At 50.2% G+C, this 22,482-nt stretch overlaps 1 protein-coding gene across 3 annotated transcripts in view; it reads right to left on the bottom strand.

Annotated features, from left to right (window-relative positions):
• Positions 1-22,482, bottom strand: part of Crtc3 (CREB regulated transcription coactivator 3) — a 69,753-nt gene that overhangs the window by 20,573 nt on the left and 26,698 nt on the right. For all 3 annotated transcript variants that reach the window (XM_070043314.1, XM_070043313.1, XM_070043315.1), the window contains 4 exons: positions 15,705-15,824; positions 9,289-9,350; positions 7,206-7,268; positions 3,609-3,709 (listed from right to left, as the gene is read on the bottom strand). In XM_070043314.1, coding sequence (XP_069899415.1) covers positions 3,609-3,709; positions 7,206-7,268; positions 9,289-9,350; positions 15,705-15,824 — 346 coding nt within the window. The remainder of the gene's footprint in view (positions 1-3,608; positions 3,710-7,205; positions 7,269-9,288; positions 9,351-15,704; positions 15,825-22,482) is intronic.

The raw sequence follows: 22,482 nt of genomic DNA on the forward strand, positions 1-22,482 counted from the left end.
GGTCCAGCTCCACTCCCCCCTCCCCCTCCCCCTCCCCCATCATTGAAGAATCTTGAGGACCATTTTGCCTGGGTTGGCTTTGAACCTTGATCTTCAGACTTTAGCCTCAAGAGTAGGTAGGATTACGGGTGAACCATCGGCAACTCACTGAAGGGGAGATCCTCAATCCAAGTATCCTAGCACACCCCTTCAGAAATGCAGCCTTTCTAACTGGGTCTGCCAACCGTCCCGGCAGTGTGCCTTTGGCCCTCTGTAGGCCCAAGATGCTGTGCCAGGCATCAGAGTCAGCAACAGGGTCATCTGCACCTCCAGCGTTGGCCTGAATGCTGAAGGTTAAATCTTACTGCCGGCTGAAAGGTCACTGCAGTAGAAAGCATGTCCCATTCCCCAAAGGGCAAAATATCAGTAGCAGCACCTACTACGTAGGTGTAAAGACAAGGCACAATCTCTGCCCTTATCCCCTAACCGCCCTGAGGGTGGGGGGCAGCTCCAGCCCCCGTCAGGAGACAGTACTATGTGCGAGCAGGCCAGTGTCACAAAAAGGCCTTGAGCCTACCACACTGCACGTGTGTCTGTGCAGCTGCACAGGCAGTGAGGGAAATGGTTGGCACAGCTCTTCACAGAAGGGCTAAATCATAAAAGTCGTGTTGGTTGGATAAATGCTTATTTCTGTCATGTATAGTGGCTTATCATTTACGCCCAATTGTCATGCAATTAAATAACCATTATGAAAATGACTAGACATGTGTATTAAGTTAATGGCTTTATTTTCTGGGGACAGAAGGTGGCTCAGTGGTAGAGTGCTTGCCTTGCATGCCTGAGGCCCTGGGTTTGATTCCTCAGCACCATATAAGCAAAAAGAAAAAAGCTGGAAGTGGCACTGTGGCTCAAGTGGTAGAGCGCTAGGACAGCGCCCAGGCCCACAGTTCAGGCCCCACGACCAGACTCCCCCCCCCCCAAAAAAAAAGAAAGAAAAAGAAAAAGCTGAAGTGGCACTGTGGCTCAAGTGGTAGAGCGCTAGGACAGCGCCCAGGCCCACAGTTCAGGCCCCATGACCAGACTCCCCCCCCAAAAAAAAAAAGAAAGAAAAAGAAAAAGCTGGAAGTGGAGCTGTGGCTCAAGTGGTAGAGCGCTAGCTTTGAGCTGAGGAACTTAGGGACAGCACCCAGGCCCAGAGTTCAAGCCCCAAGACTGACCAAAAACAAAAAAGCAAAAAAAATAAATAAATAAAACTACCCAACTCTGTTCATGAATGTATCAGTTTACACTCATGGAGCCTGGCCCCACCCAGCTCCTCACCACACTCAGAAAGAGTCCCAGGAAAGGAAGGCTTACTGCCGCGCCCACTACACAGCCTCGCCTCGTTCCGGGCTTCAATTATATTTTCCCATCACTTTAAAATCTTTATTTGGTTGGTCCTATAAAAAGAAATACCTTTTTGTGAAGCTAGTTGATATTTTTAAAATCCAAAAGGAAAGAAAATGGAAAATAAAAAAAGAACTTTAATGGAGTACAGGGGAAAATATATAAAACAATTTAAAATAGCTCCTACCAGCAACTCTGGCTCCCCAGAAATAATTCCCATCCTTGGAGACTAGAACAACATTTAAACACACTGGCTTTCCCGTGTAAACACACCCTTATTTGGACGTGTTTCTGAGTTCGGTGATACTAGCGGGAGCAGGCGTGGTCGAGATGTCTGAGCTGGGCCGCCCTGCCCTGCCCTGCCCTGCCTCCCTCCCTCCCGCCTGCCCACCCTCAGGAAGGCCGCTCCTGACACCCCTCTCACAGCCGAGCCCTGCCCTGCCGCACTGTTTTACTCATCCTCACACCCACAGTCTCACGGCTCCCGTCAGAGCCGTCAGAGGCGGCGACGTCAGCCTTCGGGTGATTGCCTCATTCGGCAATCTTTCTTTAATGACTTTCTTCTCCCCGCACACAAGCCTGCAGCACTTCCCTGAGTTCCCTAAGCCCCTCTCACGGCCTGCCCGAGACAGAGACAGTGCGAGGCCGAGGCGCAGGTGCTCAGGACCCTCGGCCAGCGGCTTGGTTCTCGGGCAGGACCGCTGCGCTGGTGACAGCCGCGTGTTCAGCCTTGGTTTACGCCTCTCCTGACCGACCGCCCTCACACCGGTTCCGTGTCCCAAGGCTAAGTTCAGTAGTCCCGCCAGCTCTGTCCTCTACTCCTCCATGGAGAAATGAACCCTGAGCGCTGTCCCCACCCATGCGGGCCACATGGTGTGAATGAACAGACTCTTCCCTGGACTGCAGTGACAGCCACACACAGCAGCCAGGTCCCATGCCACCACGCGCAAGGAAGGAAGATGGGAAGCGCGTCTCTGGAAGGAACAACTAGCCTTTGAGTAGGCCAAAAAGCAAGAAAAAGAAAAAGCCAGGAAGGCCGGTGTCTGGCCAAAGATGACTTGTCTCTACTGCTCCTCTCAGACCCGGCCTGCGCCTGCGTGTGTTGGGAGCTGTGCTGAGTCAGCTTGGCCAGGGCGGGTGGGAGGTCAGCTCCCAAGGTTCGTGGAGCTCCGTCCACCGGAGCCACTGCCGCTGGCTCTGCTGGGCCTCGGCGCAGGCCCTGCTGTGGCCGCACTGTGGCGGCGCTAGTGAGAACAGGACCCTCAGAGGCAGAGCAGTGGAGAGAAGCATGTTTGCGAAGAGGCAGGGAAGCGCTGCAGGAGCTTCAGCCCCTGCATGGAGGAGAGCTGGGGCTAGAATGGGGGAGGGGGAGAAGGTCATGGAGGCCCTAGAAAAGGCAGACAGGAGCCGAGGCTCAGGGATCCAGAGGACGGCGGGGTGGGTCAGGGAGGACTTGACAGGGGTAGTGGTGGACAGGATCCTAAGCGGCACGTGGTAACCTGGGGGGCTGGGAAAGACCTGGGAGCTATGGGAGTCCACCCTGGGAGGGGGAGACTCCTCCTCCAGGCGGGCCTCCTGAAGGTTTTCATGAGCAGACCGTTCACCATGGGTCACCATGGGTCCAGACGGCACAAGAGGACGTGCGTCTGCCTCGCCCACTCCTGGTCTCTCCCGGCCTTTCTCCCAAGGGAGGCAGCAGGCTCAACTGAGCAGCAAAACGGAGCAGTAGGGAGCGGCGGGGCTCTTTCCTCCTCTGCCCCTCTACCTCATCCCGCCCAGCTCTCCTCCACGGAGGCCCCGCGCCAGTGCTGTGGACCACCGTGGGTGCCGGCTGCATTGTGCAGTGCAGTGATACACATACCCAGGCCCACGGACCAAGCCCTTCCTTATCCACACCAAAGAGACCCTGGGAAAGCCCGAGGCTGGACTGGATGGGAAGCTATCCGGCTGGGAATATAGTCAGGCCACTGTAAACGTCCATGTGAAGGGCCACCAGCACCAGGCGAATGCTGTGGGGAAGGAGCTCGAGGGGAGGAACGCCCACCCACAGAGGGAGACTTTGCCCTCAGGGAGAGGAGCATTTGTGTGGAAGAGGCTCACCCACCTTCCTTGCTGCAGAAGCTCCGTGCCAGCAGACCCCAAACCGGAAGTGCATGCATCACATGAGCTTTTTTCTCTGGGTGCCCCCTCCCCGCTGGGCAGAGGGAGAAAGCAGACGCTGTTAGCAGGGGCCTGGGTCTTACCCATGTACGGGGCAGGCCAGGTGGACTGGCCCCCTCCTCCGTAGGGGTCCTGGGGCTTGGTGCTCAGAGCACTCGTGTGAAGAGCAGAGTCAGAATTGGTCCTGAGGAGGGAGAGAGTCCAGTGAAAACCCATTGTTCCTTAGTGAAATCAGTACTCATTGTGGAGTACTCCCAACAGGAAAGAAGGTAGGAATGTTAACCTACAATCATCCATGGAATAAGGGGCAGACCTGCCCGCAGTGCCTTCTGTCAGTGACAGCTACAGCCAAGAGATTTTAGAGTCTGAATGTAGAGTTCTGTACTTGCTAGGCAGGGCCTCTACCACTTGGGCCATGCCCCCCAGTACCTTTTGCTTTCATTAGTTTTGAAATAGGATCTTGCACTTTTTGCCAAGGGGCCAGGATTTTTGTTGTTGTTGTTGGTCATGGAACTTGAGCTCTGGGCCTGGGCGCTGTCTCTAAGCTCTTTTGCTCAAGGCTAGCACTCTACCACTTTGAGCCATAGCACCATTTCTGGTTTTCTGGTGGTTCAATGGAGATAAGAGTCTCATAGACTTTTCTGCCTGGGCTGGCTTTGAATCTCAATCCTCAGATCTCAGCCTCCTGAGTAGCTAGGACTACAGGCATGAGCTACCAGAGCCTAGCTAGCACCAGTATTTTGATCCTCTTAACTATGCCTCCTATGTAGTTGGGATGAATGATGTATACCACCATGCCTGGATGTTAAAATGAGATCTTACTAACTTTTTGACCAATCTCTGGCTCCCAAATAGCAGGGTCTGTCAGGGTAAGCCACTGGACCCAGCTCTGAACTTGATTTCTAATATCAACAGATGAATGTCAATAGGTATACTCACATAAAGAAATGCTCTTTGAGAATTTTGAAGTTTTTTTTTAAGAATGTCAAGCAGGGGGCTGGGAAGGTGGCTCAGTGGTAGAGCGCTTGCCTTGCATGCCTGAGGCCCTGGGTTCGATTCCTCAGCACCACATAAACAAAAAAGAAAAAAAGCCGGAAGTAGCGCTGTGGCTCAAGTGGTAGAGCGCTAGCATTGAGCTGAAGAGCTGAGGGACAGCACCCAGGCCCAGAGTTCAGGCCCCATGACCGGACCCAAAAAAAAAAAAAAAAAAAGAATGTCAAGCAGTCTTAACACAAGAAATTTGAGAAGCACTGATCAGTAGCAAATTTCTCAAACTCTCCCAGCTAGTTCTAGTTTCTCAACAGCCTCAGCTCCAGCAGACATTTATCTATGTAATTCAAGGATCAAACTGTCATAAAAATGGCATGTGATTGGCTGGGAAAGTGGTTCAGTGGTAGAGTGCTTGCCTTGCATGCATGAGGTCCTGGGTTTGATTCCTCAGCACCAGAGAAGCAGAAAAATCTGGAAGTGGTGCTGTGGCTCAAGTGGCAGAGTGCTAACCTTGAGCTGAAGAGCTGAGGGACAGCGCCTAGGCCTGGACAGCGCCCAGGCCCAGAGTTCAAGGCCCATGACCAACCAAAAAAAAAAAAAAAAAAAAGGCATGTGAGGCAGCTGACAGCAATCATACCCATAATCCTCCAATCCTAGCTACATGAGAAGCGGGGAGTGGGAAGTTAGCAGTCTGAGGGCAGAAAAGTTCAAGAGACACATTCTCAACACACAGCTGGGTGCAGTGGTACACAACTGTCATCCCAAGCTCCGTGGGAGGTTAAGACTGGGAGGAATGCAGTTTCAGCCAGCCCAGACGGAGAAGTCTGTGAGACTCCATCTCAAAGGAGGGAAAGCTGAGCATGGTGATGCACACCTGTCATCCCAGAAACAACGAGGGGCCTAAAATAGGCAGACTGTGGTCCAGGCGTGGGCCTAGCAAGAAGTAAGACCTTATCTCAAAAATAGTGAAACAGCAGGACTGTGGGTGGTCAGCATTAGCGTGGGAGACCAGCAGTGGGAAGCAGAGCTCAAACATCAGAACCACTAAGAAGGGCAGGTTAGTAAGTTCAAGTAGGCCTAGAACACTTCCCAGCTGAACAGCTCATGTGACGTAAGCTGTAAGGTCTCAGCTGAGAGAAGCAGCCAAGGGAAGAGCTGGACACGGCCGCAGGAAGAGCAAAGCCCTGTCAGCAGAGGAGCGTGTCACGGCCAGCTCTGCTCCAGAAACTCAAGAGAATGTCAATCAATTGGAAAATATGTGAATGCAGACTATTGGGTCATGTTAAGGAACTGCTGTTAATTTTGTGCCATGTAATAATGACATTGCAGTTATATTTTTTGGTGCCCGAACTGAGGCTTGAACTCAAGGACTGGGCACTGTCCCTTAGCTTTTTTTTTTGGTTGGTCATGAGGCTTGAACTCTTGGCTTGGGCGCTGTCCCTCAGCTGTTCAGCTCCAGGTGAGCGCTCTACCACTTGAGCCACAGCGCCACTTCCGTTTTTTTGGTGGTTTATTGGAGATTAAGAGTTTCATGGCCTTTCCTGCCCAGGCTGCCTTTGAACCATAATCCTCAGATCTCAGCCTCCTGAGTAGCTAGGATGACAGGTGTGAGCCACCAGTGCCAAGCTGTCCCTTAGCTTTTCACTCAAGGTTGGTGCTCTACCACTCGAGACATAGCTCCACTTCCAGCTTTTATGGTGGTTAACTGTAGACTCTCACATACTTTCCTTCCTGGGCTGGCTTTGAACAGAGCACAGGAGCCTCCTTTGTAGTTAGGATTACAGCTGTGAGCCTCTGGTGCGTATTTGTGGTTTTTTTTTTTTAAGGTTCTCACAAGCTTGTGCTGTGGGAGATGTGGCCATGGACTGGGGTACAAGCTGAGGGGCAAAGAAGTGAGGCTAGCAGGATGCCAGTGAAGCCTGAACGACAGCTTGAGACGGGCGCGAGCATTCTTACAACCTCCTTCCTCTGCGCAGTATTATCACGGCTTTGTTGGTGAGACAGAGTCTCACCATGTAACCCATGATCCCTGTCTCAGCTTCCCCAATACTGACATTACAGACAAGCCACCAAGCCCGGGCTCGTTTTACTTTTTTAAAATCCTAATGCCTTCACATACTAACTTAAGGGCCCTTGAGCAAGTTATTCCACCTCTTAAAACATCATGGCATGCTGAGCCATGCTCACGCCTGTAATCCTCACTACTCCTGAGGCTGAGATCTGAGGATTGCGGTTCAAAGCCAGCCCAGGCAGGAAAAGTACTTGGGACTCTATATCCAATAAACCACTCGAAAACCAGAAGTGGCGCTGTGGCTCAAGCCGTAGAGCGCTCGCCTTGAGCTGAAGAGCTGAGGGACAGCGCCCAGGCCCAGAGTTCAGGCCCCACGACTGACCCCATGGTACTGGCTGGTGTGGAGCACCGTCAGGACTGAAGAAGCGGCAGGTGACACTGGCGCCGGGAGTGTGGGCCCTCTGACGCCTGCGAGCGCTCGGGCTCCTCAGGTCAGCTACCCACGAGAGGCGCAGCTAGCCCCCGTTGAGGTAAGAAGGCTGAGGCGCTCCTGCGTGCTGTCCTCCTCACAACAAAAACCGCTTCATACAAACACAGTGGGTGTCAACAAACACGCTGGGAAGCCAGGTAATGGGTGCCCCCGTCTTAAAAAGCTTTTAGGAAAGGAACAGCCCGGTACCTGTTAAGTGCCGACGTCAGCCTGAGTCCAGGGTATTTTTCTTCTTTCCAAGGAGGCTGCTGCCTTGAAAAGCAGGACATGAAAGGGAGAGAGATTCAATCCACAAGCGGGAAGGAGAACCACAGCAGGTCTGAGAGCGGCTCCTGTGCTCAGTGACCGCAGAGCCCGGGGGAGCTCGCATGCCCATGCCGCCCCATTTTGCTCATTTTCTCACTGGGGTGAAACAAGGCCGGACTGAGTGATCTCTCAGCGCCTGGGAGCTTAGACTCCAGGGCAACTTCTGCAAACTCATGGGACAGGATTAGCTGGCTGGACACATACAGGGCTAATATAGAGACGAATGGGCATCTCAGATCCGTCAGATCAAGACCGGGCAGAAAGTCCTTACTGCCTACTACTGTCACTAACTGGGTGTGGGTTTGGGGGACACGCTGCCACTCAGATATGGATGGCCATGGAGAGGGACAGAATGGTTACCCAGACTGTAAAAATATTCATTACTGCTCTAGAAAGCACAAGACACTTTTTCTTAGACATAGATAAGACTAATTATCAGTTTCGAGATCTACCTTTTCTCACTCAAAATAAAATCTTGTATTATTTATTCTACAGATTTGAATCTGAGAATACAGGAGGATAGTTGATTAGGCCACTGTTTGTTTCCATCTTCCTTTTCTTTCTCAGAAAGAAAATAACCCGTAGTATATTCTGTGGTAAGTAACTGATACTGGCCTGGAGAAGGAGCACTTTTTTTTTTTTTTTTTTTTTTTTTTGCCAGTCCTGGGGCTTGAACTCAGGGCCTGGTCATTGTCCTTGAGCTTTTCTTTTCTTTCTTTTTTTGGTTGTGGGGCTTGAACTCTGGGCCTGGGCACTGTCCCTCAACTCTTCAGCTCAAGGCTAGCACTCTACCACTTGAGCCAAACCACTTCCGGTTTTCTGATGGTTCATGGGAGATAAGAGTCTCATGGACTTTCTTGCCTGGGCTGGCTTTGAACCAAGATCCTCACATCTTAGTCTCCTGAGTAATTAGGATTATAATGTAGCCACTGGTTATTGTAACAGCCACGGGTACCTGGCACTTCTGGCTTTTTCTGCTTATCTGGTACTGAAGAATCAAACCCAGGGCTTCAGGCATGCTAGGCAAGCACTCTACCACTGAGCCACATTCCCAGCCCCACTAACTTCTTTTTGACATGCGCATTTCCAATGTCTCCTCCATCTGACTTAGAGATCTGAATGATCCATACAACAGATGCTGTGGCTTTTCAGTTACTTTTATAATCCATCACTCTGTCTAGGCTGGAGACAAAAATATTAGGATCCTAAATCAAATATTGCACAAATGATCATTTTTAGGAGTCGCTCATTCTTTTCAGGAACTTACTAATGCAGCCTAAAAAAATAAACTTATTTATACAGTTGGGCATTGGCTCTTGTCTATAATCCCAGTTACTCAGGAGGCTCAGACTGGAGGACTGTGGTACAAAGCCAGACTGAACAGGTAAGTCTGTTGGACACTCTTATTGTGAATTAAGCACCCAAAAAAAGCCATAAGTGAAACTGTGGTTCAAGTGGTAGAGTGCTAGCCTTGAGGAAAAAAGCTCAGGAACAGCACACAGACCCTGAGTTCAAGCCCCAGGATTGGCACCAAATAAAAACAACAAAAATTCTAGTCTAATAGTTTTCATATGGGTTTCTATTTAAAGTATGAAGACCTAGAATTCCTTATTTATTTATTTACTTGTTTATTTTTTGTGGGTCATGGGGCCTAAACACTATCCCTCAGCTCTTCAGCTCAAGGCTAGCACTCTACCACTTGAGCCTCAGCCCCACTTCCGGCTTTCTCTGCTTATGTGGTGCTGAGGAATCAAACCCAGGGCCTCATGCATGCAAGGCAAGCACTCTACCACTGAGCCACCTTCCCAGCCCCCTAGAATTAATCAATTTAGTTGTATACTTACATATAAGTCCATGATCATGCATGCAAAGATGTAAGTATAAAACAAGATTCTATTTCAAGGCAAATCAAGTGAAATCACCTAAAGAAAATAATCTTCTCCAGTTCTCAGTGAAGCTTGCTTACCTTGGCCAGCTCTCATCCAGAGCCTGGGAGGAGTAACCGGCTCCAGACGCACTACCATCCAAGTAGAAACTTTAGTAAAGGAAAGATATGATGAATGGGAGGTTGAAGCAGATGCAGAGATTGGCTCTTACTGTTGTATCTGTACTGGTAGTCTTCCTCTTCTCAGCGCCTCTAGAACATGCTACGCCCCCACCCCCATCCAACCTGTCTTCCTCCCGTGATTCATGTGGCTGTGCCTTTTTTTTTCTTTTACTGCCTGTCCAGTAGCTTTTGTTTTCAAGAACTGCCTCCACTTCACCCTAACCTGGCCGCCATCCTCTGCGGAAGGGCCTGACTCCAGGGTACGGGCTCAGGCCCAGTTATATCCAGTCATGCTACGTTGCCCCCGGAAATAATGATTGGTTCAGGGATGGGCTCATGACCCAAATAAGATCAAGGAAGGAGAGTGCCCCTAACGAGGTGACAATCCAGGCTATTGGAGTCTGAGCGGCTCCTGATGGAGAAAGCGTGTCTGCGTGTGAAGTCGACACAGAAGCAGCACCAGACACCAGAAACTCACTTCCCGTGACACAGCCAATTCAGTTCACGTTTCCTTAGGGGCTGAAGTGAGAGGACTGCAGGTTTGAAGTCTGACTTGACAACTTAGTGAGACCCAGTCTCCAAATCTTAAAAGAAAGCACCGGGGACGTCTTTCGGTGGCAGTGCTTAGCTAGCCTGCACAGGGCCTCAGTTCAGCCCAGAGCCTGTGGTGTGTCAAGGCCTCACCAAGTCTGCCATGCCGGGAGCAGGGCGGAGGAGAAGCGGTGCGCTGCACCCCTGCGCAGCTCAGCTGTCTGCATTCACTTATTTGCACCTACGGGACCGTCTTCTGTTCGCAGTACTGGATTTTGAACTCTGAGTCGTACGCCTGATAAGTACTCTACTATTTGAGCTATGGCCTCAGTTACCTTCAGTTATTTCTCAGGTATGGTCTTGGTTTTGTCTAGATTCAGCCTCGGGCCAAGATCTATGCCTGTGCCTGTCACGTAGCTGGAAAGGCAGGTGCTCACCACCATGCTTGGCTTGTTGAGTAAGATATAGTCTTGCCTGAGCTGGTCCCAAACTTTGATTCTCTCCATTTCTGCCTCCCAAGGAGTTGGGATTATCGGCCATTGCTCCAGGCTCCCATAGGATTTTTAAGCCATTTTTAGTCATTTTATCCTCCCACTAAAAAGTCTCCAATGGCCCTCCTCAGCCTGAAAAACACAATCAAACTGTATTGGCTCATTCACTCAGCACAGCACAGCTGTCTGCTCTCCAGCTGTCTGTCCTTCCCCTCCCAAATCCCCACGGTCAGTAAAGGAAACTCACTCCCTCAACAAGAGAATCCCAACAGAGACCTGAGGAGCCTAGAGGAGCAGCTCCCCCTGCCCTCGGGAGGAAGGGGGGTAGCTCTTCCTCCTGTTGATGACAGGACATCTGTTGGCAGTGTGAAGTTATCGAACCAGAGATGCTCAAAGCAAGTTCCGCCCCTTTGTGTGACTCAGCAGAGGGGCGGAGCAGGGCTCTTTCCTTGGCCATCTTCCGCTCGCATCCATCGTAGGGCACACCAGGCAGGGATGCGGAAGCCCCTTCAGGAGGGAGCCTGGCTGTCCATTTTCTCCTCCATTCTGGACCTCTGTGTTCTGCCCAGGAACAGGTTATGGGCAGCCTGTGACCTTCTATGCAGCTGGCTGGTAAAGAGACGCCCCTGCTTAATAGAAACCAGCTGCCTGGATCCCAGGGTCAGATTTCATGCACAAAACTGGTCACGATTTGGTGCCTTCCTAATTCCTAAGCCCTGTTTTTACTGTCACTCTACTTTCTCTTGCATGTGACCTCTGTGTCCCTCTAGAATACATCTTAAAGTAGAGCTGGAAGGAATGAATAGGACCTAAGTATTTACGCCTGTTTCCAAAGCAAATAGGTTGCTTGTGTCGAATTTTCAGAGCGTTTTCCCTTTAAAGTCTGAAGACCGTGCGTCTCTGACTCTTGAGATATGGGTATCCTGTGAATTTCTGTGATCACATGTTTTGGAAATCCTGGGTTACAGGTAGGTGTTTCTACCTCTGCCCTGTAATCCCAACTACTTTAGAGGTGGGGTGGAGCACTGTGCTTCCAGGCTTCCTGAGACTCCATGTTAAACAGTGGCCAGGACCAGTGGCGTGTGCCTGCTCTCCCAGCCAGGGGGCCCGGGAAGCACAATGGCCAGCACCTGAGCAACATGCTCCTCCAACAGGGAGGCAGGTAGAAGGCTCGCAGCCCAGGCTGGCCTGGGCATAAAGCAAAGCCCTACCTCAAAGATAAGCAGTGGAAAAGGGGGCCGAAAGCATGGTTCAACTAAGTAGAGCTCTTGTCTAGCAAGGCGCTGAGATCAGGTTCCAGTACTGTAAAAAAAAAAAAAAAAAAAAAGTTTCATTGCAGAAATCCTCCAAGAAGCAGCAGACAGCACAGTGCCTTCGAGTTTACTATCGATAGGGCTGTTAGTGCTAGCAAACACTCAATTCCGTTAGGAAACTTCCTAAATACTGGTTTACTTCCTTTCAAAAACCAGATCTCTTCTGTAAGATGGTATCCTCTCTAAGAGTGTCCCCTTCTTTTTCACAGGTCTGGGAAAATACTTCATTTTCTGTCCATGTATAGAAAGAGCTCAGAAACTCAACAAGATGGTGTTTGGGGTACAGTGTGTCTGCTGCCCTCCAGAAGGAACAAGAGCTGCTGAAGGCGCAGGAGCTACAAAAAGCTCTGTGAGTGTCTGCTCTGCTCTCCCCTGCCAGGCCTCTCCCCTGTCCTTCCCCCCCCCCCCCCGTGCCTGTGGGGCCAGCTGTGGCAGTGCTTGGCTTCTGCCTGTGGGAGCAATGCACGCCGACCACACACAGCCCCCTATCCTGGCCCTTTCTGCGCTCCGGCTGCCTACTGCAGAAGGAACCCCTGTGCCAGGGCTGAGCCTGTGGCTGCCCACTGTGGGAGGAGGCCGGGTGCTTGTAGAACAATGTTCATTTTGTGATCACTGTGACCCTGGGCCGAACCCTTCTCTAAGCCAGTCTGCCCATCCTAAAATAACATCCAAGCCAAGAAATAACTAAGTAAGAGAATTCTGAACACATCAATTTTAAGCAAATTCTTTTATAACCAATAGAGTGTACACCACGAAAGGAAAGGCCTCAGCCCTGTCCCTCTTGGGTCTGGATAAATTCACGCCTTCCATGTCCAACCCTCTCGCTCAGGCTCTGACTAGGAGCACGGTCACTGCATCATTAGTGGGCACTCCTAGGCTACAGAACGTGCTTTGCATCAGCCGCTGTCCAGTCCCAGGAACCCAATTAGGGGCTTAGCAGGAGACCACAGAGAGCTGCTCACGATTGGTGAATCAGCTCGTGCTCTGGTGAACGGAAGAAACAGTGTTGGTTTGGTTTTTGCTTCTCCTTCCCTTAGGTGCTGACAACTCTCACGAGATGACTCAGACCAGGTACCTAAAAAGCGCACAGCGCTGTCTACTCTCTGGGCCTCTGCACGGCCCCTCTCTCTGGGAGACATGCCTTTCCCCGTGCTTGCTCTCTTACACATGCTCAAACCACTTTTTTTAGCTGTCTTTTGCTCCTTGCTGAGACTCAAGCTCCGGACAGTGGGTGCTACTTCTCACCCTTCACTTGGCTCCAAGTCTAGGACAGCGCCTGGCACAGGAAAGGGCCGCCATAAACACCTGCTGAGTAGCTCTCATTTCTTCTTCCCTCCAGGCCTCCTCCTCGGCTCAGGCCTGGCCCAGCTGTCCCTCCCAGCTCACCGGCGCCTGCAGCTCTGCCACACTGTGTGGCGGCGGCCTGCTGGCTGAGCTGCTCCACAGACCCACCGGCCTGAGGACAAGGGCTGACGTGCGGCAACGGTCACGTTATAAAGCGGCATCTGGCTACCAGTAGGCATTTCACAAATTACTTCCAGTGATTCTCCCCTTTCTCTTTTCTTCAATTCCTTCATATTCTATTCCTTTGGTTAATGAAGCTGCATATGTATTTATGTATTTAAACTATATTGCTTCAAAAAGTATCTGAGGTAGCCATATATGTGCAATAAAATGTCCAAAAAGAGGAAACTGTGAAAATAAGATATATTCTATTGGTTCCTTTTTACTTTCTTTTCTGTCTGGTTTTTTTTTTTTTTTTTTTTTGGGGGGGGGGTCCGGTCATGGGGCCTGAACTCTGAGCCTGGGCACTGTCCCTCAGCTCTTCAGCTCAAGGCTAGCGCTCTACCACTTGAGCCACAGCGCCACTTCCGGCTTTTTTCTTTTTGCTTATGTGGTGCTGAGGAATCAAACCCAGGGCCTCGAGCATGCAAGGCAAGTGCTCTACCACTGAGCCACCTTCCCAGCCCCTTCTGTCTGGTTTTTGAGACAGGGATCTGACTATGGAGCTCAGGCTGGCCCTGGAATTTTTGGGGGGGCAGGGGAAACAGTCCCAGAATCTGAACCTATGACACTGTACATGACAGACAAGCCTTCTACCACTTGAGCCATGCTCCCGGCCTAGAATTATTTTTGCAACTCCTGGGGCTTCAACTCAGAGCCTAGACACTGCCCCTGAGCTTCTTTTGATCAAGACTAGCACTCTACCACTTGAGCCACACCACCACTTCTGGCCTTTTCTGTTTATGTGGTCCTGAGGAATTGAACCCAGGACTTCATGCATGCTAGGCAAGCACTCTACCATTGAGCTACCTTCCCAGCCCCAGAATTTATTTTATTTTTTTGGTTGGTTGTGGGGCCTGAACTCGGCCTGGGCGCTGTCCCTCAGCTCTTCAGCTCAAGGCTAGCACTCTACTGCTTGAGCTACAGCGCCACTTCCAGTTTTCTAGTGGTTTATTGGAGATAAGATTCTCACGAACTTTCCTGCCTAGGCTGGCTTTGAACCATGATCCTCAGATCTCAGATTCCTGAGTAGCTAAGATTACATGCATGAGCTACCAGTGTCTGGCTCAGAATTGTTATTAAAAAAGTGTGTGTGTGTGTGTGTCACTAGGGATGGAACCCAAGGCTTTGACTACAACACTGTACTCCCAGCAAAGGAATCTCTTTTTCTGTGTGTTTGTGGTGTTGGTCCTTGGGAATGCAAGGCCAGTGTCTACTATGCAGCTACGTTCCAGCTCCTGCATTTGAAAATCAAGCAAGAAAGTCTTCCGCTTAGACGTCACACCACGGAGACGAGACGACGTGCTGTGCAAGCGAGCAAGCGCCTTGCCCCCTCCCCGCCTCCCACCACCTCTGCACCCTGCCATGGCACCGTCCACAGCCAGAAAGGCTCCTCAAAGAACCCTTCGCTTCACAGCCTCTGTGATGGCCACAGAACCAGAAAGCAGAGTGCTTTATGGAAAGTGGCGTGTCTGGGGCAGCGGAGCGGGGGGAATGTTCTAAAGTCATTATCCTTGCCTCCAAATAGATTAGGACCCAAAGGAGCTGGAGGGCAAGCACTGCCGGGGCGCCCACGCTCCTCTTGGAGTCTCTTGCACACGGTCCTCATCACCCTGGAGCCGAAGCTGGGTGGGCAGACCGCAGGACCCAGGCTGGGCCACGGCTCTTGCAAACTGATGGTGGAATTCTGGACAAGCTGCCTTGATGCTGCTTTCTCGTGGGAAAATGGGGGTTAAAAAAGTAAAGGACTCTGAGTTCTGAGGACTGCGTGACATACACTGCTCAGCGCGGTGCTGGCATGGGTTGGGTGCCTGGTAAACAGAGTGCCCTCCCCCACTTCCTGGTTTCTAGGCTTCTAAAGCCCATTCTACCATCACTGCCAGGAATTTAGCCTGGCGGGGCTCACCCCGCCTCGCTCCTTCCTCCAGCCCTGGCTCACGTGCACAGAAGAGCAGTGAAAGCAGAGGCCGCAGGCCCGCATGTCGGCGCCCGCCCGCGCAGACTTACGGCTACTTAGCAACACAGAGTCTGCTGTCAAGCGTGAGAATTTCCCGACATAGCAGGTTTTTATTTCAGTGGTCATTTGCAGAGTTTGAAACTCTTAAGTAGGAAACCATACGAGATTTCTTCTTTGTGTTCCAAAAGCAGGTCAGCAGGTCAACCGAAAGGCAGATAAACCCTGTCTGTCTTCACTTTTGCTAGGCAGACTGAATCCCTTTAACTTAATTCTACGTCAGGCTTGGCTGCCAATTTCTGAAGCGTATGCTAAGAATGCTTGCAAAGCACCTGGATTCCTGCTGTTTCATTACGCTTCATCAGCACCTCAGAGCACCTACAGTGCTCTTCCTAAATCTTGCTAGGAAGATGTTTCATCTACCTTTACTTCCTCAATGCAGATAAGATGAAATCTGGAAGCCTTGGAGAAATGTGAGGAGATAATCCTGAGAGCCTTCCCAACATTGCACACCCCACGCTCTCCCCCGCAGCGAAAGGATATGGGGCGCCCTGGCTTGTCCCCAGGCCTTCGGTGGAGGGGGTGGAAGCGGCTCCGAGCTGGCCTCTCCACCAGCCCATGGTGCCGAGTCCCTCGAACAGTGTCAGCTTGATGAAATGACGGCTGTGGAGAAGAAAGAAGAGTTGGCTTCTGATCACGGAGCGGACGCTCTCCCCCAAGAACAAGGTAACAGCTGAAGAGGGGCGGGGGCTGCTCCAAGGCCCAGCACTCTGCCTTAAGTTGAGGTAAAACAATGCAGCGCATCCTGTTTTATAATTACAGAGTAAATTAAAAATAATTGATAGTGTGTGACTGTGAACGCGAAAAGAGTGATATGAAAGCTGGCACAGATGGGCATTTCTGAGGAGTTTATTGGAGATAAGAGTCTCATAGACTTTTCTGCTGGGCTGACTTTGAGCCACAATCCTCAGACGTGACCCACCGGCGCCCAGCAACAATTTCATTTTTAATATTATGTACACATGTGACTTGGAGAAGCATAAAATTAAATAATAATAAAGCAAATAAAAACATTAACAGTTCTGTTAAGCCCCTAGCCTGTCTTTTTTTCTCAGATGAGCATTTTTTTTGGTCTTGACACCTATACTCTAATATTAATTTGTATAACACATAGTCTGGTGATTTTATTGTTGTTGTTGGTTATTGGGCTTGACCTCAGGGCCTGGGCACTGTCCCTCAGCTCTTCAGCTCAAGGCTAGCATTCTACCACTTGAGCCACAGCGCCACTTCTGCCTTTATCTGCTTATGTGGTGCTGAGGAATCGAACCCAGGACCTCATGCATGTGAGGCAAGCATTCTACCACTGAGCCAATTTCCCAGCCCTGAGATTTTTTTTTTAAATAAAAAGGGATTAGAATAAAAAGAGGTATTTAAGATACAAGGAGGCTAGGAATGTAGCTTAGTGGTAGAGTGCTTGTCTAGCATGAAGTCCTGGGTTCGATTCCTTAGTACTACATAAACAGAGAAAGCCAGAAGTGATGCTGTGTGGCTCAAGTGGTAGAGTGCTAGCCTTGAGCAACAAGAAGCTTAGGGACAGGCCCAGATCCCGAGTTGAAGCCCCAGGACTGGCAAAAAAAAAAAAAAAAAAGAACGAGTAAACTGACAAGTTTATTTGCTCTACATACATAATACATCCTTTAAGTTCTTTGACTGGATTCAGTGTTGAAAATTCAGATTTCAAGTGTCCAAGGGGCCACATTGGCTCCTGTTCTACACTGAGTAGATGCTCTCTGTTGGTGAGACACTTAGATCAATAACAAATAATACATAAATATTAACTAAGCAAGTAAGACAAGTATGGTTCATTCCTATAATCCTTACTGCCAGAAAGTTGAGATTCAAAGTCAGATGGACAGAACAATTTGTGAGACTCCATCTTCAATTAACCAGCAAAAAGCTAGATTGGAGGCAAAAAGCCAGGCTAGAAATATATCTGGCTCTGAATTCAAGCCCGGGTGCGCGCACGCACGCGCGCGCGCGCGCACACACACACACACACACACACACACACACACACACACACACACACACACACACACACACACACACACACACACACACACACACAAAATGTAAGTAATTAAATAGAGTAAAACAGAACAAAAGAGGCATATAATTTCATAAAGAAATTAGAAAAGTGTAAGAAAATGTGTCTGGGAAGAATGATGTGGGATGTGGGATGTTTTGTTATAAATAACAGCACATAGTAACTCTAAATAAAGCATATTGGGCTAAAGACATTCTTACATCCTGTTTGTTACTTAAAAGAGCACAGGGCACCCTTCCCCATCTGGCTTCTTGCTCATGGTGACACATAGGCAGTGTCCAGTTCTGCTGGACTCACACGGCCACGGGCCAGCCAGTAGCATCACCCATGGCCCCCCAGCCATCCCCAGATGCTCTGGACATGGGAAAGGACTAGGTTCCCAGCAGGCCACTCCTGTTTCACACGGCCAACTTCTGTAGTTCCCCTTCAGGACAAGATGAGGTTTCTCTAAATGCATTCACCATCTCTTGAGGCAGAGGCCCAGATAAGAGGAGAGGCTGCTGCCAGGCGCTGATGACTCAGACCTATAATCTTAGCTACTCAGGAGGCTGAGATCTGAGGATCATGGTTCCTGCCAACCTGGGCAGGAAAGGCCATGAGACTCTAATCTCCACTAAACTCAGAAAAATCTGGAAACTGTGCTGTGGCAAGTCGTAAGAGCACTAGCCTTGAGCAAAAGCAGCTCAGAGCCAGCGCTCAGGCCTTGAGTTCAAGCCCCAGGACAGGCAAAGAAGAAAAGAAAGAAGAAAATGAGAGGTTGCTAAAAATTCATCACTATAAGCCAGGCTGCAGAGGCTCACACTTGTAATCCAAGCTGCTCAGAAGGCTGAGATCTGAGCATCCCAGTCTGCCAGCCCAGTAAGAAAAGTCCACGAGATTCTATCTCTAAAGTAGCTAGCAAAAACACTGCTAAAATAACTAGCAAGCAATGATTGTAAAAAGCTAATCAAATGCTGGAGGCTGGACTGGGAACATGGCTTACAGGTAGAGTGCTCGCCTAGCATGCATGAGCTCCTGGGCTCCATTCCTCAGCACTGCATACACAGAAAAAGACAGAAGGGGCTGTGGCTCAAGTGGCAGAGTGCTAGTCTTGAGCAAAAGCAGCTCAGGGACAGTGTCTAGGCCCTAAGTTCAAGCACCAATACTGACACAAAAAGAAAAGAAAATGTATAACCCTGCCCGGCCTGCTGTGAGCCACCATCCTCAACTCTCAGCCTGGGGTTACAAGTATGGGCCACGGCCCTCGGCATGAGTTACTCTCTCTTGAAAACAGCCTGCTCCGGCTCCTTCCTTTTCCTCCTCTTCTCTGGGCACTTTTACTGGGACGGAATCTTGTATGCAGCCCAGGCTTCAAACTCACCGCTCTGCAGCCCTCCCTTCTGAGGGATGGGCTTACAGAGGTGTACCCTATGAATGGCTTCTTCTGAAAAAAAAAAAAATTGTTTTTGTCAGTTATGGATCTTGAACTCTGGGCTTGGGAGCTGTCTCTGAGCTCTTCACCTGGAGGTAAGTGCTCTACCACTGGAGCCACAGAGCCACTTCCAGTTTTCTGGTGGTTTATTGGAGATAAGAGTTTCACAGACTTTCCTGTCCAGGCTGGCTTGGAACTGTGATCCTCAGATCTCAGCCTCCTGAGTAGCTAGGGTAGCAGGTGTGAGCCACCAGTACCTGGCTTTTTTATTTTAATATGGAGTCTATGTATGTTCATTGCAGCTAAGTATATATGCATGTATATGTGTGCATTTCTAAGTAGGGAATGAGCTGAATAAATTATGGCAAATTTATCTAATAGAAGACTGTGTCCTCATTTAAAAAAAAAAGATAATGGTGCTTTTTATCATCTGATCTAGAAAGACCTGCACGACACATGAAATACAAACGGTAAGGCACAGGAGTATGCATAGTTTCTTACTTCGTTGGATATGAAAGTGGGGCGACAGACTGTGTTCCGTGTCAGGCTCCTCCTGTCCCCAGAGCACTACCGACACAGGAAGTATGGCCACATGGCTGCCTGCACATGGGTGGCGAGGACACAATGACAGGGACGCTTTGGACTGCTTACCTTAACTTCTACCACGTGTGTGCACATTTATCCCTAACCACAAAAGATCCCACTACAATTCAAGTCAGAGACATAGAACACAACAGAGAAAACAGGAAGTGTCATCTAAAAGATACATTATTCGAAAACCAAGATTCTCGTTTGGTCACAGAGAATACAAGGTGATGGTTTGAGAAACTTGAAAGTGATGAAGTCCAGGCCACACAAAAGAAACTGAAAGAGCATCTACAAGAAGACCAACGTGTGACTCATGACTAAGTGGGAAACTCGCCAACAGAACCAGAGAAGATGCTTGCAGCACACGCAGGAGACTGCGGCAGACAGAAGCCAGGGTCCCGCGCTCTGCCTCCGGAGTTCACACCTTTGTTGTTACGAGCCCTGCCCTGGAGTCTTGGTTGGCAGGGCCCCACGTTGCTTCTAACCAACAGGTGAGTGCCCCGTGGCGGGGCGTCACTCCAGTGACGGTGACGCACTGACAGCACTTGTCAGCAGAGGCACCAGAAAGACTCCTCACAGCCGGCCATGCAGAAAGAAGTGCCGAGGAGGTGGACACGTGGAGAGGCCACACGGCACGGAAGCGAGCGCGCCCACAGGTACCCAGAGAACTTCAATAAGAAACAGAGTCCAAGTCAGACGTAGTGTTCCACACCTGTACTCCCAGCTACCCAGGAGGTAAAAATTACGAAACAAAACAAGCCATTTGTGGCGGCACATGCCTGTGATCCCAGCCGTTCCAAGGCGTAGGAAGTAAGGTCACAGTTGGCAGTCAGCCCCAGAAAAAATGGGACAGACTCTAAGAAAAGAATAATAATGGCCATGAGCAGGGGGCAGTTGGCTCATCCTAGCTACTCAGGAGGCTGAGAAGATCTGAGGATCATGGTTCAAAGCCAACCCAAGCAGAAAAAGTCTATGATACTCTGATCTCCAACAAATGCCACTAGAAAACTGGAAGTGGTGCTATGGCTCAAGTGGTAGAGCGCTCACCTTGAGCTGAAGAGCTGAGGAACAGCGCCCAGGCCCAGAGTTCAAGCCCCACTACTGACTAAAATAATAATAATAATTGTTAGGTTTCTAAAAAGAGGTAGCTGAGTAAGAACAGCACCACGCACGTGGTATTCAGGTAAGGGGTATGTTTATTTAGTAGACTTGCTGGGACCAGGCAAGGTTGGTACTCCACGTGGCTGGCAAAAGGCCTGGGAAAGAGAGCTGGGAAAGAGCTGAAAAAGAAAGAGCTGGGAAAGAGAAGAGAGAGCTGGGAAAGAGAGGTGGGAAAGAGCTGAGAAAGAGAGCTGGGAAAGAGCTAGAAAAGAGCTAGAAAAGAGAAGAGAGAGCTGGGAAAGAGAGGTGGGAAAGAGCTGAGAAAGAGAGCTGGGAAAGAGCTGGGAGAGAGAGGTCTAGGCCTGGGCTAGGCCTTATCTAGGGTCTGGGCGGAGAAAGGTGTGGCCACATCAAATTCAGATGTGACCTCAGCAAATGCAGATGTGACCTCTTCCAGGTGTGCCAGTTGCCTAGGTAATGCAGGTACTGGGTGGAGACTTTGCTGCGAGGAGGGTGGAGAAGGGTGGAGTCTGCTCGCCATCCAGGAGCAGACCTTACAATAATAATAATAGCAGTAGTAGTAATAATAAAGCTAGACTGCGGTAGAGCATCTATCTGCCTTACAAACTCAAGGGCATGAGTACCATCAGAAAAGGAGAAGGGAGGGAAGGTAGAGGGAAAAAGAGAGGGAAAGAAGGAGAAAGGGAAGAAAAAATTCTTATATACCAATAAGTTAAATAACTCAGCAGAAAAAAAAACCAATGAGCAAGCCGGGTGCCGGCGGCTAGTGACTCAGGAGGCTGAGATCTGAGGATCATGGTTCAAAGCCAGCCTGTGCAGGAAAGTCCAGGGGACTCTTATTTCCAATGAACCACCAGAAAACTAGAAGTGGCGCTGTGGCTCAAGTGGCAGAATGCTAGCCTCGAGCTGAAGAGCTGAGGGACAGCACCCAGGCCCAGAGTTCAAGCCTGACAAAAAAATAAAATAAATAAAAACGAAAGAAAGTTCCTCCATTCCTGGCCTCCAGCCCCACCTCACTGCACACGGCCTGTACTCAGTCTGTGTGTCTGTCTACCAAACTCTCAGTTCCTCAAAAAGGAGCCTTGCTTCTCCAGCCCGCAAGCAAGGGTCCTCTACTGTGTTCTTGCTCAAGATCCGGACATGACTGCCTCACCTTCCCTCCTCCAGCCTTCAGCCACTTAGGCAGTGCTTTCTCCAGGAAGCCTCCAGGGCTGAGGCTTCCCAGGCCACAGCGGCCGGAGGACCCCACCCCCCAGGGTACTCTGTGTAGGGCTCTGGGGAATGAAGGTGTCCTTGGAGCGGTCACCCCTGCATCATCACCCCTCTTGCTTGGCTCTTCACTAAGTACTGATTACTTGAATTCTTACACCATCACTATAGAAATAATCTTGTTAAATCCATTTCTGTGATGATAATCTTGTTCAGCTTCTAAAGATTTTTCTGCCCCCCAAATAACCATTATTAGTGGCTGCTGGGAGAGCTGCAAGGGCAGCGATGTTTCGTGTCTTCCTGAGAAGGCTGTTAAGAGACCCCTCGAGAGGTCTCCACTGTGGCACAGTGAGGAGGGAGGTCAGGGCCAGGAGCGCACTGCCACAGCACCTGCCCAGAACACGGTGTGTGTGTGGGGGGGAGTGGCGTCTGGACCCAGCCCCAGCCCCACAAAGAACGAATGACATAAACATGGCATCATTGCTTCCCTACTGAGCGGCACCAGACGCAGAGCAGCTGGGGGACCGCCGCACCCTGCACGCACCACCACGCCTAGCTCAAGGTCAGCCTGCCCACTCTGCTCTTCACCACCTGACGCCTGCGTCAAAAGGATGCTAGAGCCAAACTAACTGTGTGCTGGCAGTGGTGAGAGTTTCCTTCACTCCCAGAATCACTAGTGCACACAATTTTGTTCACCGTGAAAACTGTGGAGGGTGGGGGGAGGGCTGGGGCTTGAACTCAGGGCCTGGACAATGTTCTTGAGATTCTTTTCCTCAAGGTTAGCACTCTACCACTTGAGGCACAGCTCCACTTCTGGTTTTCTGGTGGTTAATGAGATAAGAGTCTCACAAAGACTTTCCTGCCCAGGCTGCTTTTGAACCATG

Source organism: Dipodomys merriami, unplaced genomic scaffold (genome assembly GCF_024711535.1).
Source record: "Dipodomys merriami isolate MVZ:Mamm:240054 unplaced genomic scaffold, mDipMer1.0.p SCAF_33, whole genome shotgun sequence".
NCBI classification, from domain to species: domain Eukaryota; kingdom Metazoa; phylum Chordata; class Mammalia; order Rodentia; family Heteromyidae; genus Dipodomys; species Dipodomys merriami.